At 43.2% G+C, this 27,165-nt stretch overlaps 2 protein-coding genes across 3 annotated transcripts in view; one reads left to right on the top strand and one right to left on the bottom strand.

Annotated features, from left to right (window-relative positions):
• The window catches only part of PRMT9 (protein arginine methyltransferase 9), a 100,640-nt gene extending 99,786 nt beyond the window's left edge, over positions 1-854 (bottom strand). Inside the window, exon 1 of the mRNA XM_040472722.1 lies at positions 831-854. The gene's annotated coding sequence lies outside the window, so the exon portion shown is untranslated. The remainder of the gene's footprint in view (positions 1-830) is intronic.
• ARHGAP10 (Rho GTPase activating protein 10) overlaps positions 65-27,165 on the top strand; it is a 339,539-nt gene continuing 312,438 nt past the window's right edge. Inside the window, exon 1 of one of the 2 annotated variants that reach the window (XM_040472772.1) lies at positions 65-396. In XM_040472772.1, the coding sequence (XP_040328706.1) occupies positions 243-396 (154 nt within the window). In that variant the 5' untranslated portion in view covers positions 65-242. The remainder of the gene's footprint in view (positions 397-27,165) is intronic. The other variant, XM_040472753.1, reaches the window with a different exon arrangement.

The raw sequence follows: 27,165 nt of genomic DNA, 5'->3' as shown, positions 1-27,165 counted from the left end.
GCGGCTGGCGCCTCGGGGAGGGTCTGCGGGGCGGGGCGGGGCCGCGGGCGCCCGGGCATCGGCGGGGGCTGCCGGGATTGGGGCGCCGCGGTTCTCGCTCGCTTCGGCCGCCAGGCTCCGCTCCGAGGGGCACGTCCGCGCCGCGCTCGCCGCGCGCCTCTCCGGGACTTCCTGGCCGCGGCCCCGAAGCCCGACGCGGATCTCCGCAGGGCGCTGCGGACGGGTGGCGGACCGCAGCAGTCATGGGGCTGCAGCCCCTGGAGTTCAGCGATTGCTACCTCGACAGCCCGTGGTTCAGGGAGAGGATCCGCGCCCACGAAGCGGAGCTGGAGAGGACCAACAAGTTCATAAAGGAGCTCATCAAGGACGGGAAGAACCTCATCGCAGCGACCAAAAGTAAGCGGCGACCTGGGCGCGGGCGAGCTGCGGCGCGGCCGGCAGGAGCCTCTGCGGGAGCGCGAAGGGCAGTCGCGCGCCCCAGCTCAGCCGCCGGTGGAGCCGGGAGGCCCCGGGCTCCCTCCTGCCCGGCTCCGCAGGCAGCCGGCGGCGAGTCCCCTTTCCTGCCCCTCGCCCTCGGCAGCGGCCAGAGCCGGGAGCCGTGCGTGGGAGCGCGCCGCCGGCAGCCCGGCACCCCTTGGTGCCTGCGTTCCCTGCCCGGCCCGCCCGAGGTCAGGTTGGATTGCACCCTAAAAGCTGCCCGGTCTTTCCTGAAACAGAAACATCAGTTTCACTCGCCTTGTCTCGTGACCTTTCCAGAGGACTTTCTGGGGATTCTTTGAAAACCTGCTGGGCGTTGAATTTTTCAAAAGTCCCTGAAACGACATTCTTACCGTGGTATTTTCTGATCGTTTCGGACCGTCTCGTCCCGAGTCCTTCCCTGTGCCAAACCAGAAAGTCCACCTGGCCTTGTGCTGCTTTCCGCACATTCTTGACCTCCTGCGCCGGCGAGGGTTCAAAGATTGCGGCTTGTAAGGGGGAGCAGACTGCCTACCCTTTGGCTGGAACCAGCAGTGCCTGCAAATAGGGAATTTCACCCTGGTCAGGCTTCATGCCAACCTCCCTGGTTCTTCTCTGTTTTTTTTTTTTTTTGTTCTTTGTTTTTTTTTTTTCCTAAACTACGAAATGGCCACTGGAGAAATAGATCTCTGTAGGTATATCTATTATCTGAGGAGATTCTTTCTAGGAGGGAGAAAGGCTAAAATTCATGCTGAAACACCGAGTTGGTGATGCTGTTGGATATGGGGCGGCATTAGCTCCAGTGAGGAGCTGGGTGGCCTGACCCCACCTGTAGCCCATAGCCCTTCTGAGGATGCTGCTGAGTGCCCTCTTAAGATAGCAGGCAGGGGACAGGGCAGTATCCAGCATCTACAAGTCTGTGTTGCTGGGGTCTTTATCTTTTCTCTAGTTTCTCAATTCGGTAATTCCCAGTTTTGGGAATTAGTCACTTGTACACTTGTTTGTAGATATCAACTCTGGGGAAAAATACCCTATATCACCCTCTTCCCTACCACCCCTCCCCCCCCCCCTGCCCAATTTTGCATTAAGAAAGATTAAAACCTACTGAACAAACTGTCTCAAGAACCCAGCACAGTGCCTGGAACAGTGAATATTCATTTAACGAATGAGTTGAACTAAGTTTTAATAGGAAGAATTTAGTGAGCCACCCCTGTAATTTTGGGAGCAGGTCAGTCAACTTCTCTGGATGATGTCCAGGGTTCCTTTTGGTTCTCTGACCTTGTTCGTGTTGCAAAATGAAGCTTGGGCATCACTTTGGGATGTGTGGGCCTATTTGGATGATTTTCGTCCAGTGCCTTGGGATTAGGTATGTGTGTTGGGTGGGAAGTAGGGAGAGTCTGTAAGTATGTAGGAAGGAGGGAGGAGAGGGCAGGGTGTACATGTATGTGTGAATGAACGTGAGGGAGAGGACTCCTTTCTGTGGCTTGGGTCAGTGGCCAGGGGAGTGTACGTTCTCCTCTCTTACTGGCCTTAGCAGCTCCCTCTGGAGCTAGGAAGATGAGGGGGGAGGCTTTGGTATGGGGAGAGGCAGATGGCAAAGCCAGTTTGGCCACTGGTAGAAAGCTATTTATGTGACTGTATGTTCCCTCTTCTGCCAACAGGACACATGCCTGGTGTCCCAGCAGCAGCTGGTACATCTGGGGGGCCAGCTGTCAGCCTTCCTCCCCAGAATGTAGACTTTCTGTGAACTGGTGTTTTACTCCTTTTGATTCTTGTACTTTACCATAAGAAACATAATTTATAATCGTGATTAAGAGCCCCCAGAAAGTATATTTTTTTCTCATTGTGTTTGATTAACTTCTTTTTTTTTTTAAATGTTTGTTTACTTTTGGGAGAGAGAGACACACACAGGGTAGGTAGGAGCAGGGGAGGGTCAGAGAGAGGGAGACACAGAATCCGACGAAGCAGGCTCCAGTCTCCAGAGTCCAGGCTCCGACCTGTCCCCACAGAGCCCGATGTGGGGCTTGAAATCACGTACCACAAGATCATGACCTGAGCTGAAGTTGGCCACTTAACCAACTGAGCCACCCAGGTGCCCCTGATTAACTTAAATTCTTTCCCAGAAGACAGCAAAAAAAACCCCACAGCTTTAGCTCACTTGCTTTAGGCAAGTTAGGAAGACCCTGTGTTTGCCCAGCCCACTCCTTAAATTTTAATTCTAGTTCCCATCAAAGACTACAAGCACCAATAGGACTTAAGTCAGGGCACCTGAGTTTAATTACCTTTACTGTGAGGGCCTGGCTACATGACAGCCGCTCAGGTCACTTAATTCTTTTGTGTTCAGTTTCTTTTGTCCTACTTCTTAGAGGCATTGGTAAGGTCCTGCAGTGTTTGGAAATTGCAGTGTAGGTCAGCTGTTTGCCTAACCAGTTGAGCCTTTCTGTATAACATCTGAGAGCCAAGAAGTGAAGGGAGGACATGAGGTGGAGGGAGTTGCTGCAGAAAGAATAACAATCAACTAGGTCAGACTGATTAAATTTTCGGATGTTTTACACTTTGTTGTGCAAAAATAGCATTTGGTGCATTTTCAGAATTGTGAGTTTAAGTGATTTGTTTTTAATTGCCCTGTAAGATGTCTCCTGCGCGCACTAGATACTTGTTGGATTTATGTAGTTCTGATGTCTTGATGTTTGAATATTCCATAAATATTTAAAGAAGTTGGAGGTGGCTCTGTGGGACTTGAAGGCTTACTGCTGGGTTCAGTGATGGTGGCAATCAGCAAATATTTAACATCTATGATTCATTAAATATTGGGATTGAGATTCAAAGAGGTAATAAGCCCAAGGCCCTTGTCCTTGAGTTTATCATCCTGTAGTTGAATTCAGTTCAATCTAAGGAATATGTTTGAATACCTGTAGTATTGTGCTAAATTCCATTTTGTTTAAGTTTGTTTTGAGTGAGAGAGGGTGCTCCTGTGTGAGTGGGGGGAGGGGAGTGGCAGGGAGAGGGAACAGAGAGAATCCCAAGTAGGCTCTGTGCTGTCAGTGACTCAGGGCTGGAGCTCACAAACTAAACCTTGAGATCATGACCTGAACCGAGATCAAGAGTCAGACGCTTAACTGACTGAGCCACCCAGGTGCCCCCACATTGTGCTAAATTCTTGAAGAAACAAAGGATACACAGACACACATATTAAAAGGTTAAAAATTCAGTGACAAGCAAGTATTCTAACTTTGCCAGAAACAAGAGTTTGTTGTAGGTCAGAATGAAGACATGTGACTTGGGAGTTTGGGAACTCATTGTTTTAAGTAAGGAATAAAACCTTGTAGAACTTGGTCAGATTGAAAACAGCTGAAAAGAAACTAGACCGCCACAGTGTTTGAGGGCCATGAGGAGACCAGCTTGGAATGGGATAAAGGGAGAGGTCAGTTTCAGATTATGGAGGGTCGTAAAAGTGAGGTCAGGAATGTGGACTTTATCCTGTGGAGAATCACTGAAGGGTGTTCAGCAAAAGGCTGACATAATGGGAAAGAGATGGTTTTGAGACAGAATTTGACATCTGTGTGCAGGGCGGATTTGGACACAGCAGTGGGGGTAGGCGGGAGCTCCAGAGAGAAGTCTGGGATCATTGACTTCTGTGGTACATTTGGAGATCATTCACCCAATTCAATGGAGTCTTTGTTTAAATGGATTTTTTAGTCCTTTTTCTTTTTCACGCCTCTCCTAGAATAACCAGTGTCCTCTCTTAATACAGTCTTTTCTCTTGTAAGCCTTTCACGTGATATCTATATAGTTTAAGATGCTTATGATTCATACAAATGTATAGCATATTTGCCAGAAATAGAAATGAGCTATATATGCTTTTCTCACAAAGTTTACATTAGACAGTGTTGGGCGAACTTGTTCTGTTTTAGAGGAAAAAAATATATTTTTTAAACAAATAGTCCTTACAGTTATTAAGCACTTACATAGTTACATAAAATGCTGTTTAGTAAGGTTAGATTGTCTAGCTTTCTTGGTGTGTGTTAGTTAAGCTGTAGGGCCCCTCTGAGTGAACCTGCTCTTATCACAGACCTGGAGAAGGGTGCTGATGGCAGCCAGGACTAGAATTTCAGTCTTCCAAGTCTTGGTTTTAGACTTTTTTTAGGCCTTGATATTTTATTTTTAAATTTTTATTAAAAAAAAGTTTTTTTTTAACCTTTATTTATTTTTGATACAGAGACAGAGCATGAATGGGGGAGGGGCAGTGAGAGAGGGAGACAGAATCAGAAGCAGGCTTCAGACTCTGAGCCATCAGCCCAGAGCCCGACACGGGGCTGAAACTCACGGACCACGAGATCGTGACCTGAGCTGAAGTCGGGCGCTTAACTGACTGAGCCACCCAGGCGCCCCTAGGCCTTGATATTTTAATATTTGCTTTAATATTTACTTGATTTTTTGTTTTGTTTACTTCAGGACATCAGAGTTTTCTTTCTTTCTTGACATTCATTTTGGAAAGAGCGTACGTGTGTGGGCGCCCCTGTGAGTGGGGGAGGGTCAGAGAGTGGGAGACACAGAATCTGCTGAGTTGTCAGCACAGAGCCCTACGTGGGGCTTGAACTCACAGACTGTGAGATCGTGACCAGAGCTGAAGTCGGATGCTTAAGCAACTGAACCACCCAGGCGCCCCTTTTTTTGCTTTCTTTACATTAATGTTTCAGACAGATAGTTCATGCCATAATTCCTTTCGGGGGAAATTTCCCAAGTTGCTATTGCATTGAAACATATAGAAATTTGGAAGACTTAAAAGAATTTCACTTCGTAATCCTGAGCCTCAGTTTCCTTATTTGTAAAACGGGACTGTTGCAGAAAGCCCAGCCTGATGATTGAGTAAAATGGTGTGAAAGTGTTTTGCAAACGTGCATTTAAGTGTTGGGCAGACTCTATTGTTTGCCCAGCCAACATTACTTTTCTCTCTTTGGCTTGAATTTTGTTCAGGTGTCTCTACCTTTTCCCAGGTGACTCAGGGAAGGATGATTAAGGGCACTGCGGATTAGTCTAACTCAGTGTTTTTCAATCCTAGCTGACCTTTAGAATCACCTGGGCAGTGATAAAAACATGCATTCAGGGTTAAGGGTCCCAGAACTCTTAACTCCGTTATGGTGAACCTATTTTCTGTGCTTGTAATCTGGTTTCAGAATGAGGATGTTTCTCAGTTCTGGTCATGGAGACGTGATAGGAAGTCTGCTGGAGACTGGGAAAAAGATTTCCTTTTGTGTGAGGAGACTCACCGAAAGGGTTCTTTACTCTTCTGTGGTATCTGGTTGTGTGGCCTAGAGCTGCTACCATCTTGGGAGGACTGAGTGGAGCCAAGGTAAAGAGCGTGGAGCAGACAGCTTACTGCATCTGGGTTTTTGATGTCACTGTGGGAGCCACAGACTATTCTATGCCTAAAGCCCAGCTCTGGATATATTGTTAAATGACCTAAGCCAGTTTGAATTGTGTTTTCTGCCACTTCACGTCCCAATATTGATGGAGAAATGTGATTCTAAATTTCATGCTGATCCTGGGATTGAGTGGAATTTAGAGAAGTATAGAAATAAAATGTTATTGAAAACGTTGATAAGTTACAAATATTATTTTTCCCTGAATGTAAAAGAAGATTCAGGTATTTTTTGCCTCAAATCACCACGGACCCCTGACAAATCAGGGCATCACCTGGGGTAAGTCTTAAACTCTCTCTTGGAGTTTTACTACAGTGGGCTGGTCTCCAGTATGCATGTAGACTTTCGATAAAAATACTGTCCGACTGGAGCTAGGACATGGACCTAGACAGCCTTTAAAAGTTTCAAGTACCTTATTTGCTGCAGGTGGTCCTTGACTCCATTTAGAATAGTCTCTGTTTAGAGCTGTCCACTAGCCATCTGTGTTCATTTAGAATGTTTTATGGGTCAGTCATCCGGTGTGCTCAGTATCTTACTGCACGTTGCGTTTTCCCTGTCCTCCTATTTATCTGTTGGGGTTCCTTTGACCACATTTTTTTTTTTTTTTTGCTTATTTTTTTGGAGGGGACCAGGGAGCATTGTTGACTTTTGGAAGAGGAGAAAACAGGCATTTTGTGTTTTAATTTTTAAAATAGCCGACGACACAGTGTAGCATAGAAGATTAAGAGTGCAAGTTGAGGGTACTGGTCTGTCTGGGTCCATATCCTACCTCAACCACTCACTGATGGTGGAACCTAGTCAAGTTGTTTGGCTTATTTATTTTTTGAGAGCACATGTGAGCTGGGGAGAGGGAGATGGAGAGAATCTTAAGTAGGCTCCACACCCAGTATGGAACCTGATGTAGGGCTCAATCCTACAACCATGGGATCATGACCTGATCCAAAACCAAGAGTCAGATGAGCTCAACTGACAGAGCCACCCAGGTGCCCCTAGCTTTTCTCTATCTGTGTTGTCACCCATAAAATGTAGATTATAATGCTATCCCCCGTATAGGCATGCTAGTTGGATTAAATAAGTTAATACATGTAAAGCATTAAGAATAAGCATTCAGATGTGAAATGTTAACACGTATGATGTCATTCTTTAAATTGTAGGCACATGTTTTAATATTTGGGCCTTTTCTTGCCTGAGAAACCTCTGTTCTGGCCCACTGACTACTGGGTAACCTTTCAGTGCTTATTACCCCTAAGAGTAAATTCATTCATGTCCTCATTACCAGTGACCAAGAAGATAGACAAATTTGACAAACTCTGGGAAGGCTTCTAAAGTTTGAATGTAGTGCAGGATATTGAAGTCTTGCAAGTAAGTTGATGAATCGAAGCTAAATGGTATCTTGGGAAAACATTCTCCAGAATTTATTTCCAGTTCACAAACATTTGAAGGTGAAGTAGAAGGTGTCAGTAAGGCTGCAGTAAATCTAGCAAGCCACCTGCAGCTGGGACTCCAGCAGTCAGCAGGAGGCCTCTGTCCAGAGGACTGATGGGGGGGGGGTGGGGGTTGAAGGTGACAGAAAGAGTTGTGTTCCAGGTACTGAGATGATAACATCTCATGGAGCCTTCAGATACTTAAAAATTACAGTGATATTTTTAAAGGGCATTAATGTTAGTGTTTAACCTGAGGGAAACCTTGACAACTAATGGACAGTGCTTGTATTTGCTAAGGGAAATTCACAATGAGAAATTCCAGATGAGAAAAGGCAGCCAGAGACATCTCTAAGAGGGATGTACCTAAGAGTACATCCTGTCATCTATGAAAGAATCCTCAAATCCCCAAAGAAGCTGTTTTGAGTCTGTGACTCTAATAGCTCTTGACTACCTTACGGTTTTGTTTGTTTTTTGGGTCATAAGAGAGGCAAGAATTATGAAGGATATAAAAATGGTGGGTAGTCTGCAAAGTTACCATAAATCGTACTCTAAGTGATTGCTGACTGTATGTCGCAGTGAATAGGAACAGTGTGAAAGCTTGTTCAAATCACATAATTTGTCAGTGGAGGAGCTGGAATGTGAACCCACTTTTGTCTGACTCTAAAACCCTTAACCACAATCATTAGCTGTCTCCATAATGGGGTGTAACTGCGGTCTTGTGTTAGGGGAAGTGATTATGATAAATCTTGGTTATCTGGAATGTGTGTAAACTTCATGATCTAGTTGGGAGACAGTTCTTATTAGCTCAGTACAAGGACCATGACTGAAAGAAAATTTAAGGCCCTGTAGGATGATTATTGTAAATAAAACTGGTTGCTTGTTTGTATAGGAAGTATAGACATTCAGAGGTTTGTTGATTTAGGATCAGTTAGGTTCAGATCTCTACTTAAAAGAGTATCATTTCCTTCCCCTCAGTCTCTGTCTCTTAATCTCTACTGTGCTCCCCGCCCCCCTCCCCGCCAAGTTCCTTCTTCCTTTGTGTCCCATTCCTTCCTTCCACCCTTTGGTAGAGTAAATTTTCATTTTGTTCTCATATTTTGGCATTAGTATTTTTTGCTTTGCCAAAATTATGAAATAATTTAGAAATATAAAAAGATACAGGGAATCTCATAATAACTACAAGTGTGATATTGCATTTTTCCACTACTTGTTTCATTAAGATGCAAGTTTTTGTAAATGTATATGCAGAAGCATATAGGAATAGCTGTGTCCTTAACTCATTGAAAGCACACTGTGTATAAATCGTCTTTCAAGTAACATGTTCTCTCATTAAGATATAAATGGTTGTAAATGTTAGTGGAGAAGCATATGGGAATAGCTCTGTTCTTAGCTCATTAAAACTATATACCATAGAGGGGCACCTGGGTGGCACAGTGGGTTAAGCGTCCTTTGATTTTGGCTCAGGTCATGATCTTATGGTTTGTGAGTTCGAGCCCCACGTTGGTCTCTGTTTTGACTGTGTGGAGCCTGTTTAGGATTCTCTCTTTCCCTCTCTCCGCCCCTCCCCTGCTTGTGTTCTTGAGTTCTCTGTCTCTCTCTCTCTGGCCCCCTCAAAATAAATAAATGTAAACTATGCTACACACATATATATTTATATATATTTACATAAAGGTATATGAAGAATGTATATGTAAAGAGCATATATATGTGTGCGTATATATATATAAAATCTGATAATAAACATTTCTGTATTAGTAGCCTCGCAGGTTGGGAAAAAATTGTTCCTGTCTGCCTCTCCCCAGTAGCAACCTATCCCTTCTCCCCAAGAGGTAGCAACTGTCTCAAACCAGCATTTATTATTCCCAGACACTTTAATGTATCTGTACAAATTCCTAAATAATAGCATGTTTTTAGACTTTATATAAGGGTTTTCAAACTATATGTGCAACTCCCCCTCCCCTATCATATTAGTGAGATTTAGCCACGTGGATACATGTAGTAGCTCTATTTCATTTAGTTCAACCTCTTTTTCCTACAAGTGGCATTTAAAAAGACTTTGTTAATTGATGTTTTATAGATATTCTATAAAAACATAAGATGTTCTGTGATGTATCATGTATTCATCATTTTTTGATTGCTACACAACTTATTAGTGAATTTATGTAGTATGAAATGATAAAGTATTGTAATTAATTTTAAAAACTTTAAACCAGTAGCTTTGACAACAATCTGTAAATAATGTTCCCATGAGAAGCACCTGGGTCGCTCAGTTAGTTAAACATGTGACTCTTGATTTTGGCTCAGATCATGATCTCACAGTTTATGAGTTCAAGCCCCACGTCTGACAGTGCAGAGCCTTGTTTGGGATTCTCTCCCTGTCTCTCTGCCCCTCTTCCCACTTGCATACATATGCTCTCTCTCTCAAAATAAATAAATAAAAATTAAAGTAACGTACCCATGAATTTTGCAGTCCCTTAGTGAAAATTTTTTTGATAAATTATCAGCTTAGTGTGGATGATCACAGGAAACCAGTTTAAGTGTCAGTTGCTGGTCTGAATCAAGAACAAACAAAAATTAGTCTTTTCACTTCATTAAGTTAGACTTCTTGTATTGGTATCAGAAGAAAAAAATGATGTTAATATTCGTAAACACAATGTGCATTAAGAAATCTGGTACCTTTCAGTCTAGTTAGGTCAGATGAACATGATTTTTAGGCAGGGATTGGTTAGTATTTTGTGACAGGACACAAAGCAAGCAGCAACCACAGCCTGCTGTATTTGATTATCCTCATATAGGAACGTGATTTGTAGACTTGCCAAGGGGATGCTTTTGTAATGAGGAAGGCTTGACATCCTTCTCTTTTATACACACACACACACACACACACACACACACACAGAAAAATCTCTGACGCTTTACATGTAGGTCTCAAGCTTCACGGGTATCACACCCGTGTTGTTGCCCTGGAAGCCTGCCTCCCTGGTTGAACTAGAATTTCCTCCTTGTGTTTCCTGAGGAAGATGTTAATCCTGTGCTACTTAATATTTCAACGGTGAGTGTGATTTCTCCTTCCTTGTTGATGTGTTCACCCATGGGCACTGTCTGCCCTTGGGTGTCAAGGTATGCATTCCATCATCATCTGGTAGCGAGTCATGGTGAGGTGTGTGGCTGGAGGAAACCAATTTGGCCAGAGTAATGTCACTTCAGGTCTGAACACAGGATGTTTAGTACTCTTTAAGAAGGTGAGTGTTTTTATCTCTGACTATAAAGTTGGCTCCACCACTTATCAGCAGTGTAGACTGCTGGCCTTTGGGCAAATCACTTAGACCCTCAGTGCCTGACTTTCCGTTTCATTGTTAGTAAAATGGAGATCGTAAGAACTCTGCCTACTGGGTGGTATGATTTAATCCTAATGTTACAGTTTAAAGGATCTCAGAACTGTGCCGTGCCTGGCCTATGGTAGGTGCTATTATCGTCCCCCATCATCAAAAGAGTGCCATTCTGACTTCCTTTGGTTGAACTTGGACACAGTTGTGGCTTACCCAGTACAGATAGTAGAAATGGTCTGTGAACATGTGTTTTTTCCTCTGTCAGGTTAATATTTTGAAGTATAGTGCTGAATATAGGCCTCTCATTTATTAAAGAGAAGAAACCATCTGTAATAATGTGTTGAAATCCAGCATATTACTGAAGCTCTTTGCTTGAAAGTGTTGGGGACAAAGCCAAAGAAGTACAAGGGAGTGGAGTGTCATTGACCTGTCATTACTTTTATTTCAGAATCTGGCAGATGGTACTTCTGTCACTGTGACAGATAGTTTTGTTTTTCTTTGTGAAGTGCAGGTCAAAGGAAGCATAGCAAAAATATTGAAGAGCATGGTCTTTGGTGTCAGATTTACTGTGTAACCTTGGGCAATTTGCTTAACTCCTCTGTGCCTTGATTTCCTCTTGTGTAAAATGTGGTTAGTGGTTTTTCTCCCTAAATGTGTCTAGAAGTAGTTATTTCTAAAGTACTTTGAAAACTGATTCATAGTGACCCCTGTATGTGTTTGCTAAGCATGGGAAAATAAATTAAAAATCTTTTCACAGTTATCACTATAATAACTTCATTCATGACAGCGGGGACAAAGTGTCATTCCAAGTCGTTAAACTCCATCTATTGTGGGCAAGTTGCTAGAGGCTTAACAGTGAACAGAGATCTTGTGTATCCACGCAGAAGTCAGAGTTCCGGTGGGGCAGATGGAGGATTAGTTAAGCATTGTCATTCATATTGTTGAGTAAGATTGGGATGCTATGGCCATAGTTAAGAGGACTATCTAGGGAGTCAAAGACTTCAAGAAAGTAGTAACTTCTAAGCTGAGGCCACAAGGAAAGCTAGGAGCTTTCCATGCTGAGGGTAGGGAAGAAGGATTCTCCAAGCACAGTTAAATGCATGCCAGAGGCCTGGAGGCTGGAGAGATCTTGTGCTATAGGGCTGGAGGGACAGCTCTGGTAGCCAGGGAGAGAGGCCACAGCTCCTGCCCAGTGAGAGCAATGGGGCTGCAGAGCCAACAGGGGCAGGAGTGAGAAGGGCCAGGTGAAGGAGGGTAAGGACTTCAGGCTTCGTTTGTAACACAGTAGGGAGTGATGGAAACGTTTTGAGCAGAGGACTTTGGCATCATAGGAATTGCATTTTAGAACAGTTTCTCAGGCAGAGGTTTTGAGAATGCCTTTGAGGAGAGGGAAACTGGAGGTTGGGAGGTCACTCACCTAGGCCAGAGACTCTGGTAGCAGATGAGGCTGATTCTTTAGGAGGGGTCAGGATACAGAGGCTGCAAGTTTTGGTGGGTGATTGGGTGTGGGGGTTGAGGAAGGAGGCACCCAGGAGGATTCCTCAGTTCCTGCCCTGGGCAGTTGAGTGCTATTCACGGAGGTAGTCCAGCTAGAGGAACAGGTTTTATGGAGAGAGGATACGTTTTTTGGATTGGATATGTTGAAGCTGAGGTGCTTCTCAGCTATCCAGTGGACACATTCAGTACTTTGCTTCCTTTTTTGAGTATGTATTTCAAGAACAAGGAATAGAGCTAGAGGCAAAGATTCTGGAGACACAGCATATAGGTAGGAAATGACACCATGCAACTGGATAGCAAACCTGCTGGGAGAGAGATGTAGACGCAGAAGGCAGCGTGGCTGGGCAAATCCTGGGGAACACAACTGTTAAAGGGTGGGTAGAAGAGCTTGAGGGGGAGATTTGAGAGCAGTAACGATTGTGGGGGGAAGAAGTGGAGAAGGTGGAAAATTTGGCCAGGATCGCACAAGTCACAGACAAAGTAGGAGAGAGGAGACAAGGTTGCCTTACAAAGAGGACCAGTTCTAGCAATACAGGTGACATTGCATTAAGCCAGTTCATTGGTCAAACAAAACAAGAGACTCTCAACTATAGAGAACTAACTGATAGTTACCAGAGAGGAGGTGAGTGTGTGTGTGTGTGGGGGGGGGGGGGGGGCCTGGGTGGGTGGGGATGGGTGAAGCAGGTGAAGGGGATTAAGAGTACACTTGTCTTGGAGCGCCTGGGTGGCTCAGTTGGTTGTTTCTGACTTGATCTCTTGGTTGGTGACATTGATCCCTGCATCGGGCTCTGTGCTGGCAGCATGGACTCTCTCTCTCTCTCTCTCCCCTGTGCGTGGATGCTTGCTCTCTTCTCTCTCTCTCTCTCTCTCTCTCTCTCTCTGTCTCAAAATAAGAGCATTAAAAAAAAAAGTACATTTGTACTAAAGAGCACTGAGTAATCTGTAGAAGTGTTGAATCACTATATTGTACACCTGAAGCTAATGTAACACTGCATGTTAGTTTTACTGGGGAAAAAAAAAAGGGCGGTGACATTGGTAATAACTGGGAGATTAGCTTATGGCACAGTAGGAATGGGAGCCTGACTGCAGAGGGTATGAGGAAAATAAAGGAGCCTCCCAAAGTATTGGTTAATGAGTGAGATTTGGACATTGCTAATGAAGGTATCCAGTGGAGAGGAGGGGATTGAATATTCTGGGAATATTTCAGAGTACAAAGTATTTCTGAATGTAGAAGATGGAATTCAGATTCCAGGTGAAGGGGGGGACACGCCCTTCATCTACTTCACTCCTAGAAGGGGTGGAGAAGATGGGTGAACACCCAGGCACATTTGGAGATTTGTGTCAGGACATTGAGGATGTTATTACCAGTAGATTTATTTTCTCTGTGAGGTGGGTGGCAAGATAGTTTTCCATAGTTAATTGTGTTTTAATTTCTTCCCCACCACATTCTTTGGTTAATAAATAATACATGACTTGTAAGACTTTTGTTTCACAGTCTGTTTGAAATGGGGGGAGTGGATGGAATCTGGATGTTAAACTGAGAATAGGTAATTGGAGGTGGGGAGAAAAGGTGGGAATAAGATGTCTGGACAGACAATCACTAGTACATTAAGAAAGTGCCTCTATTCCAGACTTTATTGTGTTGGCACTGAAAGTCGAATACTTTATTCAAACAGTCTTCAATCTTTTTTTTTAAGAAGTAAATGAAAACACTGCTGATTTTTCTGTTTTTATCTCCATGGAATCATGATGGTTCCCTTTGGATGTTTACAGAGAAGAAAATGCCTCTGGCAACATCTGATTTAGATGTTTAGGCCTTTAGATTTCTACCCCTTTGTCCAAGAGAGGAGGAGGAAAAGAGCCTGTGAGAATTTAGAATGTATTAAACTATCAGCGAGCTCAAAAGATCTCTCCTTCCTCTTTCCTGGCTAACTACTTAGGTTCTAACAAGTTTAAGAAACGATCTCCGGAAGAAAGAAGTGCTTACGATGACTGTAATTCTTCAGATGCAGGGGTGTGCAGATGGCACCCCTCTTCCCTTTAGCCCTGGCTGCACTGGCTGGAAACCACCCCCCGCCCCCCCCCACCTGCCTGGAGATGAAGGGCAGAGGCTTTCAGGCTCTTCAAAGGGAGAGACTAGGAGTTCAGTGGAGAAGTTCCCCACTTGTATCCCTAGAGCTAGAGTTGGTGTCCTCTTTTTGTGGAAAGCACAAGATAGGGTTCAGAATTAATCTGCGCCCTTTTCCTTTCTTGACAGTTCGAATTTTTGACATAAAACGTGCGTTACATCCTCATTCACTTCCTTCAGTTGCAAGTGAGAGAAACCCGATTAAAATTTGTTGAAGCAAAAGGATTTCTTGGCTCCTATGAGTGAAGTCTGAGGAGGGGGGCTTGCTTAGGTACTCCTGAATCCAGGGGTTCCCACAGTGACATGTCTGTCTTTGCATCTCTAGCATTTCCTTCAGTTGGCTCCACCCTGAGACTGGCACTCTTGCACGGTGATGAGAGCTTAAGGCTTGCGTCTTTTTTTTTTTTAATTAAAAAAAATTTTTAAAAATATTTATTTCTGAGAGAGCACAAGTGGAGGAGGGGCAGAGAGAGAGAGAGAGAGAGAGAGAGAGAGAGAGAGAGAGAATCCAAAGCTTGCTGTCAGCACAGAGCCTGACCCAGGGCTCGGGCTCCTGGACCGCGAGATCATGACCTGAGCTGAAGTCAGACGCTGAACCGACTGAGCCACCCAGGCGCCCCGAGTCTTGCATCTTTCTTATTGCCTGGTAATTGCAGAGAACGGTGACTCCTTTTCCTGAGAGGAGTTGTTCTCAAAGGGATGAATCTACCCCCTGGGAGATATTTTTGGTTGTCATAACTGGGAAGTGCTACTGGCATCTAGTGAGAAGAGGGCAGTGATGCCTTGCTGCTTTACGTCCTGTAAGTGCAGGACAGCCTGCTACAACAAGAAATGATCCAGCTTAAAGTTACTTGTGCTGAGGCTGAGAAACCCTGCCTTAGAGGTAGAGAGACCATATAGTCCCTATCAAGATGCTTTTAAGAGTAGGGGACGCCTGGGTGGCTCAGTCAGTTGAGCGTCTGAATTTGGCTCAGATATTGATCTCAGGGTTCATGGGTTCGAGCCCCGCATTGGGCTCTGTGCTGACAGCTCAGAGCCGGGGGCCTGCTTCTGTGTCTCCCTCTTTCTCTGCCCCTCCCCCACTCATGCTCTGTCTCTCAAAAATAAATGTAAAAAAAAATTAAAGATGCTTTTAAGAGTGAAATTATGCCGGACAACAGGGATAAACTGGGATTGTCCCGGGTAAACCTGGACATGTGGTTGTCCACCCTAAAGGCCCTGTCGGTCCCGGCCCAGTCTCTGAGCATGGCAGATGGTATACTTTGGCCAACTGAATGATGTGCCTGCCACCGGGTTGAAGAAGCAGGCATCCAGTGATTATCTTCGTGACCAGGATGCTAAGACTCACGGCAAAGGGATGTGTAGAACATAGGAAGAAAAGCAGACATCTAATAAGTAAGAGAACTCACATATTTGAAAGTGACTTTTAGACCTGTTTTGATCTGGACCTAGAGGCTTTATGTGACAAATGAGGACAGTATGACTTACTAGTCAGGTAAGTTTGCCGTGTCTTTTTTCCCATTGCTTGGTTGATTCCTTTTTTTTAAGTTTATTTTTGATTTAGAGCACAAGTTGGGGAGGGGCAGAGAGAGAGAGGGAGGGAGGGAGACAGGGAGAGAGAGAATCCTAAGTAGGCTCCACACTGTCAGAGCCTGATGCAGGGCTCGAACTCATAAATGGGGAGATCCTCACTTGGGGAGATCAGCACCTGAGCAAAGTTGGACGCTTAGCTGACTGAGCCACCCAGGTGCCCCTTGGTTAATTCCCTTTAACAAAAATCGAGAAGGTTAGGAGAGATGAGAGGGTGGAAATGAAGGCTGGGGTCTGTGTGACTTGCCTGGGTACAAGGTTAAGGTTGTTGATACAATGTAGTAGTTGGGGTCTGTGCCTTCCAGCGTTTAACGTCAAAGTATGGAGCGACTGACACTTTTTTTGGTCATTGTGGAAAAAGTGTAGGTCAGCATAGCTAATAATATTTATAATATTTTAATTTGTGATCATCCAAGAAAATATTTTAAAAATTAAATAGTGATTTGGTGGCTTAAATTTCTGACACTGATACATACAGTGCTTCTCTTTAGTTTTGGAGAAATAAAGTATTGCTAAGAAAAACTGATGTTTGTGAGTGTAATTCATCTTGCACTGTGGCTTGAGCAATTTTACATTCTTTTTTTCCTTTTTTTAAAATTTTTTTTCAACGTTTTTTATTTATTTTTGGGACAGAGAGAGACAGAGCATGAACGGGGGAGGGGCAGAGAGAGAGGGAGACACAGAATCGGAAACAGGCTCCAGGCTCCGAGCCATCAGCCCAGAGCCCGATGCGGGGCTCGAACTCACGGACTGCGAGATTGTGACCTGGCTGAAGTCGGATGCTTAACCGACTGCGCCACCCAGGCGCCCCTCTTTTTTTCCTTTTAAAGGAAGAAGGAAATAGAAGGGGGGGGCACCTGAGTAGCTCAGTTGGTTAAGCATCCAACTCTTGATTTCAGCTCAGGTCATTAGTGCAGAGTTCATGCAGTCAACCTCTGCATCAGGCTCAGCACTGACAGCAAGGAGCCTGCTTGGGATTCTCCCTTTCCCTGCCCCCCCCCCTCTCTCTCTCTCCCCCCCTCTCCCTCTCCCTCCCTCCCTCTCCCCCCTCCCCCACTCATACTCTGTGTCTCTCAAAAATAAATAAATAAACTTAAGAAACTTTTTTTGAACAGAAATCAGAGCAGACTTTTTTCCTTTCCATTCATGTATATTCCCTCAATTTTAAGGTTGAGATAATCCTGTAAGCATGTAGAAAAGTTGTCTACGTAAGTTCATTTTCTTCTGAATTGCATGATGGTTTCTGGAAATGGAAATATTTTCCCTGTGTCCATTTTATTGTGAATGCTGGATAGTATCTAGAGCAGAGATGTGAAAGGAGGTAAATGACCTACTTGGACTATTTTCATTGCCAGTCTAGGAGAATTGTGGCGGTTAAATTAAATATTTATGTTGTGAACTCTGAAATCTTTGACAGCTGACTGCTTGTCTTAATTGACATCATCTAACAGGCTCGTATGTCTATGCAAAACTATTGGTGAGCGTCCGACATCCAGAAACCGGATGTATCACTTAACCACAGTTAACAGGTTTTTGTTTGCTGTAAGATGGTTTGGTGCCTGTCGGCAGCATCTGCCAGACTGCAGTACTGATTTACCTTGACAATCATGGAACAAAAGGTTTTAAAAAGTGCTGCTTTGTCCAGAGAACAGAGAGGCAACTTTGTAAAGACCTTCACATTTTGTGACTTTGAAGTTTTCATTCCACAAGCTTTAAAGCTGAACGTGTGGTTGTGAGTAAATGTACTCCCTCAGTTTCACGTATGCAGTGAGAACAAAACAGAAAGGAACGGGGCGGGAGTGGGTTCCATGGTGGAAGCTAGTGGCACCGGTGAGCATTTGTTTGAGCTTTGGAAGGTGCTGGAGGGCACCTTTTTGAATGACGTGTACCAAAACTGAGAATTTATATTAGGGAGAAAAGTTGGAATGGAATGGAATCGATACGTATTCAGCTCTGTGGGCTTCTACTGTGTGTGTGTGTGTGTGTGTGTGTGTGTGTGTGTGTGTGTAATCTAATCATATTTTACATGTGACTAAACTATGCTTATTATTTAAGAGGGATCAGTGATGATTCCTTTAAAATGAATAGTCATCTCCCAACCTATTTTTGGCATGTGTATGTGAATACCCATTTTTAGCTGTTGGATTTGTTTAAATGAAGGTGCATATAAAATATCTTCAAGGGGCGCCTGGGTGGCGCAGTCGGTTAAGCGTCCGACTTCAGCCAGGTCACGATCTCGAGGTCCGTGAGTTCGAGCCCCACGTCAGGCTCTGGGCTGATGGCTCGGAGCCTGGAGCCTGTTTCCGATTCTGTGTCTCCCTCTCTCTCTGCCCCTCCCCCGTTCATGCTCTGTCTCTCTCTGTCCCAAAAATAAATAAACGTTGAAAAAAAAATTAAAAAAAAATAAAATATCTTCAATTTAAAATAGCAGTGAGTAGATTACTATTGTTTTAAGTTGGAGATAATAGATTTTGTTTTAATTTGCCTGATAATCTACTTATCAGTTGAGCTTTTTGAAAACATTATCTGAGATGTACTAAAACATATTTATAAGTTTCTAAGAATAATAATAATTGTGGTTGTAGTAGCGGATAATAGGTTTTTATTTAATTTTTTAGCACTTACTGAATAACTATATAAGCTTTTCACATGGGTTAGCATTTACTTGTCACAGTCTTATTTGGTGCTTGTTCTTTAAAAGAAAAATTTGTTTAATGTTTATTTTGGGGGGGGAGGGAGGAAGGGGGAGGGACAGAGGGAGAGAGAGGGAGACACGGACTCCGAAGCAGGCTCCAGGCTCTGAGCTGTCAGCACAGAGCCCAACGCAGGACTTGAACTCACAAGCCAAGCCGTGAGATCATGACCCAAGGGGAAGTTGAAGTCAGAGGCTCAGCTGACTGAGCCACCCAGGTGCCCTGGTGCTCATTCTTATAGTAAATACCATTTGCAACTTAAGAAGCTGGGTTTACATAGGTTGAGTTTCTTGCCCAAGGGCACTTACCCAGAAAGGTATGTGCCCCCTGCCAGTTGCACACGGACTGTGAAGCCTTTAGTTTCTAGAAGAGCATACATTATTGCCATTGATAACAGAATTTCACAAGCCTTATTTACAGTATTATCTTGTGTAAAGACATGGGGTGGGGGAGCAGTTACGTTTGCAAAGTGCACTTAGGAAATTAAAAAGTTTTCTATGAAGGTGATAGAACTTCCTGTAAGCTATTAAAAGTCGCAGGAAAGGAAGTCATTTTTAGATGATCTGGAATAGTGGCTATACTATTCTATTTGTTTTACAAGAAATGAAAAAGCTTGTGGTCATTTGCTCTTTAACCAAAGCAGAATTTGAAAAGTAATGTTATGGTTAATGATCCAAAGGGTGTGTAGGTTTGTTGTGTCCTGACAGCTTGCTAGGGTTGCCATTTTCAGCTTCTCTGTCTTACCATGATAAGCAGAGACCTGGAGAGACCTCCAAAGATCTGGAGGATTTATTCCCTTAAAGAGAAAGACATGTTTTGTGAAATGGATGCTTTACTGTTTATGCCAGTAATGCCTCCTTGCTTAAACTTGTTGCTTATTTCATGCCCCAAATTGTATTGCTCTCTTATTTTCTTCACAAGTAATGACCATTTCTTTTCTTTCTGGATGTATTTTCATCCTTTTTGGTGATGGTATTCTGAATGTATTTACCCTGAAATAGATTTTTTCCTGGTTCATCTATGAGGAACTTGCTCTCCAGAAGTTTAAGAATTTTGTCCAGGGGTGCCCGGGTGGCTCAGTTGGTTAAGCATACAGCTTTGGCTCAAATCATGATCTCACAGTTCATGGCTTCTAGCCCCGCGTCAGGCTCTGTGCTGACAGCTCAGAGCCTGGAGCCTGCTTCAGATTCTGTCTCCCTCTCTTTCTGTCCCTCCCCTGCTTGCACTCTGTTTCTCTGTCTCTGTCTCTCTCTCTCAAAAATAAATAAACATTAGAAAAAAAATTAAAAAGAATTTTGTCCAGAGCCATAGACAAAGACATTGTACTTAATTTAAAAAATACTTTGGGGCTTTTTAATCTTTAATCTAGTGAATTTCAGTTAAAGTCTTGGTCTCCTAACTCTTGCCATGGAGCTGGAAGGAATGCCTGACCACTGTATTCTAAAAATGAGGAAACACATCCCAAGTGGCCTCTAAGATAACTGCTTTGTCCTGTCTGTTGGTTTCTTGACGTTCACTTACAGTGTTGAGTTTACACTGAAGTCATTTTTTTTTAACTTTTTTTTTTTTTTTTTTTTGAGACAGAGAGAGGGTATGAATGGGGGAGAGTCAGAGAGAGAGGGAGACACAGAATCTGAAACAGGCTCCAGGCTCCGAGTTGTCAGCACAGAGCCCAATGCAGGGCTCAAACTCATGGACCGCAAGATCATGACCTGAGCCAAAGTCGGGACGCTTAACTGACTGAGCCACCCAGGTGCCCCTGAAGTCATTTTTGAATTTGTTTATTTGCAGTATTAATGAACAAGTAAATGTGGGAATCATATTTAAAGGGTGATTTTTTTCCCTTTTGAAACCATTTTCATGGTGCTTACATCATAATTGTGTACCTTGAAAACTTAGATGTGAATGAGCGAAAAATTTGAGACTTAACCATTTAATTTACATGAATGAAAGCTCTTCCTCTTGATGCTTCATTAAAATTGAAGTAGGGAAGTTAATGAATCAAGATGATGTGACATTGTTTTGTGGTTGGGATTTCCATTCATCTGCCGCTACTGGTCTAATAAAAACTGAATGTTCTGGAAGCTTTGCCCCTCACCTTGCTCACATGCTGGATTCCAACACTCTCAGCCCCCTCAAGGGTGGTGGTATCTTCTCTCTATTCTTTGCCAGTACCTAGAATAGTGCCTGGTTCTTAGGTTTTTGGATTAATAACTTGCTGTGAGTAAATGCCTGTCTGGCTCCTGGAATGTTGGAAGTCCTTGAAGTCTGGAGAGGTTACGTGACACCAGTAAAGACACAGATAAGAATGTGAGAATCCAGAGCCTTCCATTCCTGTCCAGTTTCTGAGCCACTGATGTGAGACAGAAAGTGCCTTTTGTAACTTTGTATAGTGTCAGAGCTGGTACAATCTGGTTAGAAAGTTGTTTTGGCTTTCACAGTTGATAAACGTTTGGAGCCTGAAGACTGGCTTATGAGGAGTTAGGGTGCAGTTAGGATAGCATTCAAATTCTCCAGAGGGCCTCAAACTGTCTCTAGATGGAAAGAAAGCTCAGGGTGGTTATTATCAGAACTGTGCATTTCTTTTGGTTGACCTTTTATTGTCAATGTTTGTTTCTATTTAAGCTGAAAGTTGTATACAGTTTTTTGTTGTTATTTTAGTCTGTCTCCATGTAGAGATAGTGTGGGTGAATTTTCACTGTTACATATGTGTGAAGATAGGGTGTTCGTGTTTAATTTGTTTCACATAATGAAAAGTAACAGGAAAAAGACAAAAATAGCAATTTTGCTGCACAGTACAACTTGTACATTCTTTTATTAGATTTATAATAGAACCGGGTCCCTAAAAAATATTAAAATCCTTTCAAACTTATACCTTTGAAAAAGTCCCAAGTAGTCCCACGATTATGCGCTGGATTAATCTTTGACAAAGCAGGGAAAAGTATCCAACAGGAAAAGATGGTCTGTTCAACAAATGGTGTTGGGAGAACTGGACAGCAACATATAAAAGAATGAAACTGGACCACTTTCTTACACCATACACAACAACAAATCCAAAATGGATTAAAGACCTAAATGTGAGACCTGAAACCACAAACATTCTAGAAGAGAGCATAGGCAGTAATTTCTCTGACATGGGCTGTAGCAACTTTTTTCTAGGTATGTCCCCTGCCGCAAGGGAAACAAAAGCAAAAATAAACTATTGGGATGACATCAAAATAAAAAGCTTCTACACAGCAAAGGAAACAATCAACAAAACTAACGGGCAGCCTGTGGAATGGGAGAGGCTATTTGCCAATGACACATGTGATAGTTTAGTACCCAAAATACGAAGAACTTCTAAAACTCGATGCCCCAAAACCAAATAATCCAATTAAAAAATGTGCAGAAGAAATGAACACACATTTCTTTAAAGACCTAAGGTAGCCAGTAGACACATGAAACGATGCTTATCACTCCTCACTCCTCGTCAGGGAAAGGAAAATTAAAACAACAATGAGCTATCACTTCACACCTGTCAGAATGGCTAAAATCAACAGTGCAAGCAATAAGTGTTGGCGAGGATGTGGAGAAAAAGGGAACCCTCTTGCACTGTTGGTGGGAATGCAAACTGGTGCAGCCATGCTGGAAGGTAGGGAGGTTCCTCAAAAAGTTAAAAATAGAACTACCCTACCACCCAGCAGTTGCACCACTGGGTATTTACCCAGAGAATACAAAAATAGTCAAAGGGTTACCTGTGCGCCTATGTTTATAGTAACATTATTTACAATAGCCAGACTATCGAAACAGCCCAAGTGTCCATCGATTGATGAATGGATGAAGAAATGTGTGTTGTATAGACAATGGAATATTATTTGGCTATAAAAAAGAACGGGGCACCTGGGTGGCTCATTTGGTTAAGCATGTGACTCGTGATTTCAGCTCAGGTCATTATCTCATGGTTCGTGGGTTTGAGCTGCGCATTAGGCTCTGTGCTGATGGTGTGGAGCCTGCTTGAGATTCATTCATATTCTCTCTCTCTCTCTCTCTGCCCCTACTCTGCTTGTACTCTCTGTCTCAAAAAAAAAAAAAAAAAAAAAAAAAGGGACGCCTGGGTGGTTCAGTCGGTTAAGTGTTCAACTTTGGCTCAGGTCATGATCTCGTGGTCTGTGAGTTCGAGCCTTGCGTCAGACTCTGTGCTGACAGCTCAGAGCCTGGAGCCTGTTTCAGATTCTGTGTCTCCCTCTCTCTCTGACCCTCCCCCGTTCATGCTCTGTCTCTCCCTGCCTCAAAAATAAATAAATGCTAAAAAAAAAAATCTTGCCATTTGCAACCACTGATTTGGACCTAGAGATTATAATGCTAAGTGAAATAAATCAGAGAAAGACAAATACCATATGATTTCACTCATGTGTAGAATTTAAGAAACAAAAGAAGGAAAGGGGGGAAAAAAGAGACAAACCAGGAAACAGACTCTTAACTATAGAGAATAAACTGATGGTTACCAGAGAGGAGGTGGGTGGGGGATGGGTTAAATAGATGATGGGGATTAATGAGGGCACTTGTGGTGATGAACACTGGGTGATTAAAATAAGGACTTAAAAAAAATTCCCAGAAAGTACTGATAAAATACAAGCAAACATCTTACTTAAGCAAAACCAAAGCTGTGATATTAGAAGTACTTGTTATTTTAAGCAGAACAGAATGTCATATTTTTCCTTATTAAAATTTTTTCTTACATAACCAGTTCATGTGAAACCTTTGAAACTTACTCTGGATGTTCTGTGTTCATAGCATCACTTCTCATTTAATTTCTCCTAGAAAAATGCAAGGCATCCCATTCCATTTGACTGTAAACAGGAAGGGATCCTGGCTATAGGAATATCAGTGCCACGTTATCAAAAAGTAACAGCTCTTTTTGAAAACATTAACGTTAGGGTTTTCTTTGTCAAGCTGTGGATAAGGTATTTTAAGGAGTAGCTTTACTTTTGGTGTTATAAACACTGCAAATAGATAACTGCCCTGTTGTTCTTTTCTTATGCTTATATAGGTAGGGATGTTACATATATGGATGTGTGTGTAGTACATTGTGAGTTAGCTTCTGTGGCTGTTTGCTGTGTATTTTGTCTTTGGTTTATATTGCTGTATTTATCCTGCTAATGTCTTTTTTTTTTTTTTTTTTTTTTTTAAAGCGTGAGCAAGTGGGGGAGGGGCAGAGCACACGTGTGAGAGAGGGAAAATCCCAACGATGCTCCTGTCAGTGCACAGCCCCATTTGGGGCTCGATCTTAGGAACTGTGAGATTATGACCTGAGCAGAAATTAAGAGTCTGATGCTTAACTGACTGAACCACCCAGGTGCCCCACGTCCTGCTTGTGTCTTGAGAAGCAGTGCACGAGTAACAATTGGTTGCGTGTAACAGAAAAGCCAGTAGACAAACCTTGACTGAGTTGGTGTTTTTTTTTTTAAGTTTGTTTGTTTATTTATTTATTTAGAGAGTGAGAGTGTGTGTATGCAAGCAGAGAGGGGCAGAGGGAGAGGGAGAGAGAGAATCCCAAGCAGGCTCTGTGTCGACAGCGGAGGAACAAGATTCAGGGCTCAAACCCAGGGAACTTAAGATCATGACCTGAGCTGAAATCAAGAGTTGGATGCCCAACCGACTGAGCCACCTAGGCACCCCTTGGTGTTTTTTTTCTCACAAAGTAAGTCAATAGTATGTGGTTGCTGGCTGGTTGTCAAGACTGAGGTTTCTACAGATTTCTTGGCCATTTCCTCATGGTTACAGTATGGCCCAGCCATGACACCCCTCTTTCTAGGGGAACAGGAAGAGGAAGAAGTAATAGGAAGCAAAGTGTGTATCAGAGGCTTTCCCAGGAACCTCCCATTAGCTTCTACTTATATCCTGTTGGCCTCTGCTTTCATGTGACTTCCCCTCACTGCAAGGGAGTCTGGAAAAGGGTTGTTGAGGAAGGCGAGGGAAGAGAAGATTGGAATCCCTGTTGAATGAGACACTTTCTGGACCAACCAAAAACAGTTTAGGATCTCAGTCGTGTTTCTCTATCAACTTCAATCGATAGGTCTTCACTGAACACTGTTAATGTGAACTCTGTTGTTATTGGTCTTAGTGAATGAGAGAGAGCTACAAAAATATAATGTATTGTCTTACTAGAATTTACACTCTAGTTATGGAAACAAACATGAAACAAAAGGTTCTATGGAAGTAAGTGCTGTGTTTTCTCACCAGATTTTAAGAAGAGATGCCTTCATGGATACATGGTATAATTAAAAAGGCTCCATGGAGAAGGTAGCATTGACTTAGGATGGGCTGATGGGAGGGATAGAAATTTTTGGGAAGGGGGAACGTCTTGAATACCCAAGGTTATTTGGAATATAGTGGAAAATTATTAGGGTCTATGGGAAGGATGAATGTGGAAATAACTTCTGCCTTAAAACAGAACTGGGAGTAGTTGTGGTTTGGGAGTAGGAAATACAGAGATGTGCTCTTTAAAGGGGAAAATAATCAGGCACTCCCTTATGGATCAGGGAGAACCTGGGGCCAGGAAAGACTGTGGAGGGCTGTCCTGCTTACTTTCAGAACTGGGACTGTGGTCCAGGTTGGTGGCAGAGCAATTGGAGGGGGAGAGAGCACCAAAGGGAAGTGAGTGATGCCAAAGGAAAGTTAGCAGGACTCCGTGGCTTCTAAGATTTGCTGAGAAAGCTAAAGCAAAGATACTGCCTTCAGCTTGGTGGACTAGGAATAAATTAGATACCAGAACCAGAAAGTCCACCAGAAGCCCAGAGCAGTCTAATTTGAACAAAAGGTTTTGTGACCCAGCTGGTGTTCACAGTTTAGGTTGTTCTGTGTCCACCATCTTGACTTCCTTTTATCCACTTCCATCAGTTCTGTTTGTTCATAGTTTCTGCTTCCTTCAAATTTTGGCTCACTCACAGGCTGCTTCTCTTAAGTGTTCTAGCAGCCTCACTGTCCTCCACTGTACATCTGAGTATTTCCATATTTTTAAGTCAGCATCCTATGATATTGCCCTTGTTTGGGGAGAGGTTGTCTGGCAACAACTCTTGGGAGGTCACTGACCCCCCTGTCAGTTGTCTGCTCTTGGATCTGGTGCCTGTCCCTCCAGCCAGTTGTGACCTGGGATACAGAGCAGGTTTGCCCAAGCCTGCCACCTCACCAGTGCCTAGAAGAGGAGGGGTCGGCTGATGGAGGGGCAGGCACGATGTAAGTGCGAAACTAGTACAGATGCTACAGCTTGCTGTGAGTTTTGTAATCCTCTATGAAGGGCAGCTATTTTCCATCTCATTCTATGAAGACTGTGGTGCAGTTACGTATGCATGAGACTTTGGTTAATACATTTTTATTTGGTATATTTTATTTTATTGAGATATAATTCACTTTGTTGAATTATAATTCACACACTATTTGATTCATCCATTTTAAGTGTACAATTCAGTGGTTTTTAGTCTGTTCACCTATATGAAGCCATCTCCACAGTCACCTCTAAAAGAAGCCCTGGACCCCATTGGGCTCCTCTTTTTTGTGGCCAATAATGTGTAACATGCTTCTACATTTCAGCCCTTTGCTGTATGAGGCCTTTTTTTTTTTTATAGGACAATCAAATGGTGAAGGCATATTTTTAAATTTTTTATAATGTTTGTTTATTTTTGGAAGAGAGTGTGGGAAGGGGAGGGGTGGAGAGAGGGAGACACAGAATCTGAAGTAGGCTCCAGGCTCTGAGCTGTCAGAACAGACCTTGATGCAGGGCTCGAACCCACAAAGCGATCATTACTTGAGCTGAAGTTGGACACTTAGCCGACTGACCCTTAACCAGCTGAGCCACCCAGGCGCCACAAGGTGAGGCCTTTCTGACCTCATTGTTTCAGTTAGCACTCTTTCCCCATTCTTTCTCCCCCTTGCCTGCCTGTTATACACCAGAGCCCATATCACCTGATATATTTTATATGTATGTCTGTCTGCTTTTCTCAGAATGTAAGCTTTGTGGCAGTGGTTTTTGCCTGACTTAAAATATCCAGTACATGGTAGGTACTCAGATATTTGCTGAATGAATGAATGATTAATAAATTGATTTGTTAGGCTTCCAGCCGCCAGTGTTGTGGTTTTAGCTGCTTAGATTTTCACAAGAACCAGAAGAGGTAATTGTATCAGGTACCTGTCCAGTTGGCATAGAAATATTACGGATGATGATATGGAGATCCCAAGAGCTTAATACCTTGTCCAGATGCACAAGGTTTCTACTTGGTAGGGTCAGGGGTAGACTGCAGCTCACTTGAGGCTTGGGCTAGTCCTTCAGCATAAAGGGTTTGTCTGTCACCGAGGTCCATCCCTGGCCTTCTGAGAGACTCAGTCTGTTAGAGAAACCTAGAGGTTCTTTGTTGCTGATTTCAACCATTGCTCATTTTGACCCCTCCCATGTTCACTTGTGCTGAACCCTAATTCATTTGTATTCTCTCTCTCTCTTTTCCAGACTGGGTTCATTTTGAGACTCTTGTTTCCCCCAAATTCTCCCCTGGAAGTTCCCTGTTCCATCCCTTTCATGATAAATAACTTAAAAAGGCAAAAAAACAATGCAAGAAAAAGATCTATTAATTTTCTGACTTAGTTAATTAGTAG

This window comes from Herpailurus yagouaroundi, unplaced genomic scaffold (genome assembly GCF_014898765.1).
Source record: "Herpailurus yagouaroundi ecotype Mexico unplaced genomic scaffold, PumYag 28, whole genome shotgun sequence".
Classification (NCBI taxonomy): domain Eukaryota; kingdom Metazoa; phylum Chordata; class Mammalia; order Carnivora; family Felidae; genus Herpailurus; species Herpailurus yagouaroundi.
Note: the sequence above shows the minus strand (reverse complement) of the source record. Positions and strands in the feature narration are given on the sequence as shown.